General features: G+C 32.4%; 1 protein-coding gene across 1 annotated transcript in view; it reads right to left on the reverse strand.

The window, feature by feature from the left end:
* The window catches only part of LOC143074098 (uncharacterized), a 118,979-nt gene extending 112,291 nt beyond the window's left edge, over window positions 1–6,688 (reverse strand). The window contains exon 1 of the mRNA XM_076249646.1: window positions 6,557–6,688. Within this exon, the coding sequence (XP_076105761.1) occupies window positions 6,557–6,614 (58 nt within the window). The 5' untranslated portion in view covers window positions 6,615–6,688. The remainder of the gene's footprint in view (window positions 1–6,556) is intronic.
* Between the last annotated feature and the right edge of the window lie 1,525 nt (window positions 6,689–8,213).

Consider the following 8,213-nt stretch of genomic DNA (forward strand, 5'->3'; position numbering starts at 1 on the left):
GAACGGACGAACGAACGGACGGACGAACGAACGGATGCACAGACCAGAAAACATAATGCCCATAAATGGGGCATAAAAATTAACAAGAATGTGTCCACAGTACACGGATGCCCCACTCACACTATCATTTTCTATGTTTAAAGGACTGTGAAATTGGAATAAATTCTCTAATTTGGCATTAAAATTAGAATGATCTTATCAAAGGGAACATGTATACTAAGTTTCAAGTTGATTGGACTTCTACTTTATCAAAAACTACCTTGACCAAAAACTTTAACCTGAAATTTGCACTATCATTTTCTATGTTCAGTGAACCATAAAATTGGGGTCAAAACTCTAATTTGGCATTTAAATTAGAAAGATCATATCATAGGGCACATGTATACTAAGTTTCAAGTTGATTGGACTTCAACTTCATCAAAAACTACCTTGACCAAAAACTTTAACCTGAAGCCAAAAACTTTAACCTGAAATTTGCACTATCATTTTCTATGTTCAGTGAACCGTAAAATTGGGGTCAAAACTCTAATTTGGCATTTAAATTAGAAAGATCATATCATAGGGCACATGTATACTAAGTTTCAAGTTGATTGGACTTCAACTTCATCAAAAACTACCTTGACAAAAACTTTAACCTGAAACCAAAAACTTTAACCTGAAATTTGCACTATCATTTTCTATGTTCAGTGAACCGTAAAATTGGGGTCAAAACTCTAATTTGGCATTTAAATTAGAAAGATCATATCATAGGGCACATGTATACTAAGTTTCAAGTTGATTGGACTTCAACTTCATCAAAAACTACCTTGACCAAAAACTTTAACCTGAAGCCAAAAACTTTAACCTGAAATTTGCACTATCATTTTCTATGTTCAGTGAACCGTAAAATTGGGGTCAAAACTCTAATTTGGCATTTAAATTAGAAAGATCATATCATAGGGCACATGTATACTAAGTTTCAAGTTGATTGGACTTCGACTTCATCAAAAACTACCTTGACCAAAAACTTTAACCTGAAGCCAAAAACTTTAACCTGAAATTTGCACTATCATTTTCTATGTTCAGTGAACCGTAAAATTGGGGTCAAAACTCTAATTTGGCATTTAAATTAGAAAGATCATATCATAAGGAACATGTGTACTAAGTTTCAAGTTGATTGGACTTCAACTTCATCAAAAACTACCTTGACCAAAAACTTTAACCTGAAGCGGGACAGACGGACGAACGAACAGACGAACGAACGAACGAACGAACAGACGGACGAACGGACGCACAGACCAGAAAACATAATGCCCCTCTACTATCGTAGGTGGGGCATAAAAATCTAATACACAGTTAGATTTGGCATAGATCTAGAACCTCAATAATTCATTTTTTGATGAAATCAAACAAAGTTTAATTTTGGACGCTTTTGGACCCTAATTCGTTAAAACACTAAGGCCCCTAAAAAATTTTGGTGCAGACTGTGTGCTTAATAAACAAAGGACACAGATGACAAAATTGTGCTTTGGTCCGTTGGTGATGTGTTTATAGATCTTACTTTATTGAACAGTTATCTTGCTGCTTACAATTATCTCTATCTATAATGAAATTGGCCAAGAAGTGACTGGAAAATATTTTGTAAAAAATTTACAAAAATTTACAAAATTTATGAAATTGTTAAAAATTGACTATAAAGGACAATAACTCCTTAAAGGCTCAATTGACCACTTTGGTCAAGTTAACTAATACATTTGTAGCTCTTTCTTTGCTGCACATTAATGCTTTTTATAGTTTATCTATAATAATATTCAAGATAATAACCAAAAGCTACAAAATTTTCTTAAAATTACCAATTCAGGGGCAGCAGCCCAACAACGTTGCCGGATAGGTCTGAAAACTTCAGGGCAGATAGATCTTGACCGAATGATCAATTTTATCCCAGCAGATTTTCTCTAAATGCATTGGTTTCAGAAATTTGAGACAACAACTTCATTTTACCCTATGTACTATTTTTAGCCATGTCTGCCATCTTGGTTCAAGGGCAGGGTCATCAACACATTTTTTAAACTAGATGACCTATAGTTGTTAATGTCTGTGTCATTTTGGTCTTTTGTGGATAGTTCTCACATTGGCAATCATACCACATCTTCTTTTTTATATTTACATATAAACCCTGAAACCTAATTTCACAAATCCATGTATTGTACATGTACATGATGTAGTTTCAGAGAAAGATGCAACGAAAAATATTCATGGGACAGAAGGACTGACTGACAGATGGATGGCTGGATGGTAAGACAGAGGTAAGACAGTACACCCGAACTTTTTTCAATCGGGGGTATAAAACTTTTTTAAAGTGGGAAGATTATAAAGGGGGAGAAAACAAAACTATACTTGCATCAATTGACATGTCCTCTTTTTATACAAATATTCCACAAGATGAAGGAATAACAGCATGTGAAGAGTTGACCATGTTTACCATTGTTTACTGTGGATTCATTTATTTTTATGAGTATGAATTTTTGCACACTGAGTATTATTAAAAAAAATGTAATTCGTTGAACATATAAATTTGTGATTAATTGTAACCCACGGCTATTGGTATCCAACAAATAATTATGAATCTACTGTATATATGGAATGATCTAAGTCATTATTGTAAGTGACAAAACTCCTCCAACTCAGTGCATTGTTATATACACTTCTGAAACTAGTGCATTGTAGTGCTAGGGAACAACTTCTCCTTCAACATGTTCAATGACAATCATTAGCAGCAGATAGACCGTAACGCACTTGTTATTATTCATTTGTTCACAATAATTTTATGTTGATATAAGAAGAATTGCTATTATAAACATACCTTGAATCCTGCTGCTTTATTATAGTAGCTAAAGATTTCTGCCTTATCTTGTTTGGTCTTTCTTACTGTCCAGTTAATTACTGTCAAGTTGATAAATTTCACTGCAGAATCACCATATACAAAGTTGGTTGTAACTTCTTTACCTGAACAAAGACTCACTGGTGCTTGGTCATGATAAGAAGCACCTGTTAAGTAAAGACAATAATAATAATGAACAGATGCATTAAGGAAGTTCGCTTGTCATGTTTTGGGATTTTTGTCAGATCTTTGGAATCCTCTGGTTTTATCCATTTGAATGCCTCAATAAAAATTGCCCATTGACCCCCATTTTTCTTTTTATAAATCTTTTACTTGTATAATGATAAGCCATCTGTAAAAAAGTCTAATAAAATTTTAATTATTTTTTATTAGTTTTTGAGAACCTAAACTGTCAATGATAAAGCTCTGAAAAGTCAAGAGAGAATATTTCCCGCAATAATTTCAATGGCTAATAGCTCGAAAACAAGCACATTGACCTATATATTTTTTTGCTCTTTTGATTCCTTTATTAATCCCCAATCAACATAAACTAGTGTTTTGAAAAGTTAATTATTATGAAACTGAGAAGCCAACTCCCTTTACATGATTAATGTGTGTATAATGTACATGTAAATGTCGCTATAATTTTGATTGTTACTTTCATTAAACATGTTAAAGCAATTCAACATATCCAGAAAATTCATTATCATGATTACAATCAAAATAAATTCCTTCACTGAGTGCAGCTGGATACAACGGCAGATATCCAATCCTGAAAAGTTGGGGACAAAATGGACAAAATATTCACACTTGATACATGCGATATATGTACATGCATGACATGTCTGAATTTGGATTGTAATTAGATTTTTTTTATAAAATAATAGGTTTCTGACACAGAATAACTGTAGTCAAAGAACTTCAAATTGGTTACAATGTATATGATTCAAATTTATATTAAATTTTTTGCATTTGTGCAATACACTATACTGTTGAATATTAACCCCCAAAAAAAATATTTGAAGAAATTTTTTTTTAATGTCTGAAATCTGAAATCAGAAAAATTGTCCCCACTCACAATTTTTTCATCTCCCCTTTCCCCCCAAAAAAAATCTTTCCGTCAAGATATGGTCAGCATGGTCAGTATCTCAATTCAAATTCCTAATGGAGTTTAATTTGCAACCATAATTTCCCATTCAAATGCATCATAAAAGTTTTAATATACATGATATATAAAAAGACATACATATAGTCCTGGCTAAAATTAAATAATAGCAAAATTACTATTAAAATTTAAATATATATATATATATATAATTAGTAGTAACTGCAAAAAATAAATTGACAGCTAATCACCACAAGACAATCTTCATTTCTTAATACATAATTTACATAACTTTGTTCTTTGAATTGATTTGGACTACCTCCCTTACACTGCTTTTAAATTGTCTCAATTGTCCCTTAACTAGAAAAACCCTTGTTTTTCCCCTTTTTTGCCCCTTATTCCTAAATGCTTTGAGCCATTACCCCAAAGTCAATCCCAACCATCCCTTTGTAGAATAGAAACTTGTGGTATAATTTCAGAGATTCATACACTTTAACACAAGTCACAAGTTTATTAATATTGTCTGAAAACTACATAAATGCTTATTTGGCCCCTTATTCCAAAACAGTTGGGACCAAAACCCTCACAATCAATCCCAACCTTTCTTTAGTGGTTATAAACCATGTGTTAAAATTTTATTGATTTCTATGTACATATACTTATTATTAGATATTATCCGGAAACCATCTGTCTTCAGACAACAACCACAAGCATGACAAGGTGAAAGCAATATACATGTATATGTCCAAATTTTTCTTAAATTTTCAGGTCGTATAATCATGATAATGAGCTTGTTTATGTTTTACAATATGTTCAAGTTATATAGAAATAAACATTACAAAAAAGTTCTTTTAAAAACATTTGTTCAGACTTAGTTTAGTATATTCATAATGTGATATATGCATGCATGCTCAATAATTTCAATAACATTAAAGTTTCAAGAAGCTTGTTCATGCTGTTCCATATTACTTTTAAGATGACTGAAACAAACTGATATTGACTTTGCTTGCAACTAGTCTAAAATGCACTGTACAACTATTTTCGGTGTGCTGTAAGACAAACACACTGATTCAGACTGTCAGAAAATGGAATCAGTATCAATATTTGAAGAGGGAGAAATGATGATAAAGATCATATAAAATTGACATGCAAATGTGTTAACATCCATGACATCAGTCACCTTGAGATTGCTATTTTATTGACATCATTGTTGAAGACTTGGCAGAAGCTTCAAAACGAAAAACAGCAGAGTAATATCATAATATGCCTCAATTTTTTAAAATTTCATCGGATTTTTATCATGTTTATACTGTGTACATATATATATATATATCCAACATTAGCTTGTACTGCATTACATGTAACAGTATATGTCCATACCCATTCCAAACAAACTAAGTTGTCTAGCAAGCCTCCAAATTTTTTTTGAAAATTTACTGTTCATCCCAAGAACCTGGTTGGATGCAATTTCAAATTTATTTACAATTGACACATGCACAATGTGTATAATTTAATGTTAAGTATATATGTTCCCATAGTTTAGGTTTAAAAATACAGGCAAAGTTTATTTGTTTCTGAAGTGTCCTATATTTTAACTTCAGTGGAACCTTAATTGAATTGGATTATTAATTATTTTGCTTATCAAGGTTATTCATTAAGTCTCAAGAAATCCCAAGAACCACTAAAAATAAAATTTTATTATTTTGATATATTATCTAATAACATTCATATATATGTTACTACAGATTAAGAAATAAACAGCAGACACCTCATGAAAGTATCTGTAATAACACATGTGATGTATGTTATTTTTTCTTTAATATTTTCTTTAAGGTTATAAGACCCTTTCAACATGTTCAAGACAGTTTATTACATTTCATTCTCAGCAAGCTAAAAAAAAATCGATTTTCTAGACTCAGAAATCATTGTTCATAGTTAGGCACATGAAAATATAGAAAAATCATTTATCTATTAGTGTATATATAGGTACATATGGTTGCATAAAGTATAAAATCAGCAAATGCGGCACAAACAAATTGTACATGCAAATCTCCAGTAAGGCAGTTTTGAATGGAAACTGCTTTTTGTCTCTATATCATGTATATTGAACAAAATTATTTTTAAACAAGAATGTGTCCCCAGTATTCATGGTACAGGCTGATGCCCCATCCTGACTATCAATTTCTATGTTCAGTGAACTGTGAAAATAGGGGGAAACCACTAATTTGGCATTAAAATTAGGAAGATCATATCATAAGGAACATGTGTACTAAGTTTCAAGTTGATTGGACTTCAACTTCATAAAAAACTACCTCGACCAAAAAACTATTAACTGAAGCGAGACGAATGGACGGACGAACGAACGAACAAACGGAGGCACATACCGTTGACGTTAATGCCCATAAATGGGTCATAAAAAATTTAGAAAATAGCAAAATCAATAAAAAGCAAATGGAAATTAGGAAATATATGCATAATTTATAGGGACAGACGAATTCGGTCTACATGGTCTATGATGCATCATGGACTCCTAACTCAGCCTCAGCTAACTGTCCCAAGTATGTGGATTGTCAGATTGTTTGTTTTCATACCTAAGGCTGGAATCGCTAAACATAAGAGCTTTGCTACAATAAAGACTGCTTTAAACATTTTGAAACTGATTCACTGCTATTGCTTTTGCAAAATTGTTCTCTTTCGTTTTGAAAGGGAGTATAAGTAAGGGGGAGAGAATCGATGATAATATGCTGACAAGGTCGCATTCGAACCTCTCTGCGTTTTACCACATGTTTTAAATACCAAGGATTTGTATAGTTACTATACAAATCCTTGTAAATTATAATATATATCTTGTGACTGATATGTAACATTCCCAACGTGTCCGATTCCGCCAAACGTGTCTATTTTCCCCTGAAATGTGTCCGTAATATTCAATATCCCCAAACGTGTCCGATTTCAGAACCCCCAAACGGATAAGGGGTCAACAGCGTAGTCATCGCTGGGAACGTCATCGCTGAGAACGTTAGTCCACGGAGAGGACGCTAAGGAAAGATAACTGTGTCTGTATTATATATTTGAAATGTGTCATAGTTATCTCGCTTTAAATTAGGTTTCTAAGATTGACTGATCACAACAAATACTTTTAACATATTTAAAGTAACTTGCATGAATCGAAAAAGATGTTATGTAATATGAAAATTCAAAGAAAAAAAAAACAAATATAAACTGCGTTTAATTCTTTAAATCTTCATCAAATGCTCTTATTATTATAATAAATATTAGTATAATTGTTATGGTCTAAATATTAGTATAATTGTTATGGTCATTATAATCTTTATTAGGTAACTAAATCGTACCTAATTCGTATGTGCATTCTTTATTCCGGTAAAAAGAGAAACTGCCAATGTTATCTGTATTCGTTTGCATTCACGAGTACATAATCATAAGAATAATTGTGAATCCCAATATAATTCAGTGTAAAAGTAACTTTTAAAAACGTCCATGGTAAATATATCTGAAAAATCTTATCGTATTTACCTAATATACTGTAACGGGAGTGGAAGTTTCCACTGGCTTCGTTTTCCCGTTGTCTACCCAAGTTCTGGGATATCGGACAAAGTACGTAAATATAAACAAGATGTTTATTTTAAAGGCATATAAATTAGCTAATATAAATGGTTGAACATAAGTTTACATAAATAAATATACGGTGGTGGCTAGTCTACTTGTATAAATAAAGGTTCCATCGCAAGCCAAAGTATGAGCGTCTGCTCATTTCAAATCCTTAGTGTAGACTGCCCCGAGCCCGGTGAGTGACGTCATACTTATAGTTCCTATGGACAACGAGCCCGGCCGGGCACGTGTCAGAACAGGAAGTCCCGACAAGGATAATTTCATGGCCGGTCTCGGAAGAAAGAGTTACGGAACTATAAGTAATTCTAAAGTTAACCAATTTCCCCAAATAAATAGAATATAGACAAGTAAACAAAGTGACCACCATTACACTCCCCCTCTCTTAAGACATAATGTGCCCACACATTATTCCAAAGATCGGTGAGGTATACTTACCAACATTTAGAATACAGAGACATATATCGTTGGCAACAAATTAATCAATTTACTGTTAATGTCAATAAATAATTTGAAAAATAGTTCAAGATATTAGGTCATTCACTAAATGTTCAAAAGTCACAAATACATCACGAGACATCATCACGGAGTAAGGAATCCAATTATAAAGTTCGAGCGGAG

The sequence above is a fragment of the Mytilus galloprovincialis genome, chromosome 5 (assembly GCF_965363235.1).
Source record: "Mytilus galloprovincialis chromosome 5, xbMytGall1.hap1.1, whole genome shotgun sequence".
In the NCBI taxonomy this organism is placed as follows: domain Eukaryota; kingdom Metazoa; phylum Mollusca; class Bivalvia; order Mytilida; family Mytilidae; genus Mytilus; species Mytilus galloprovincialis.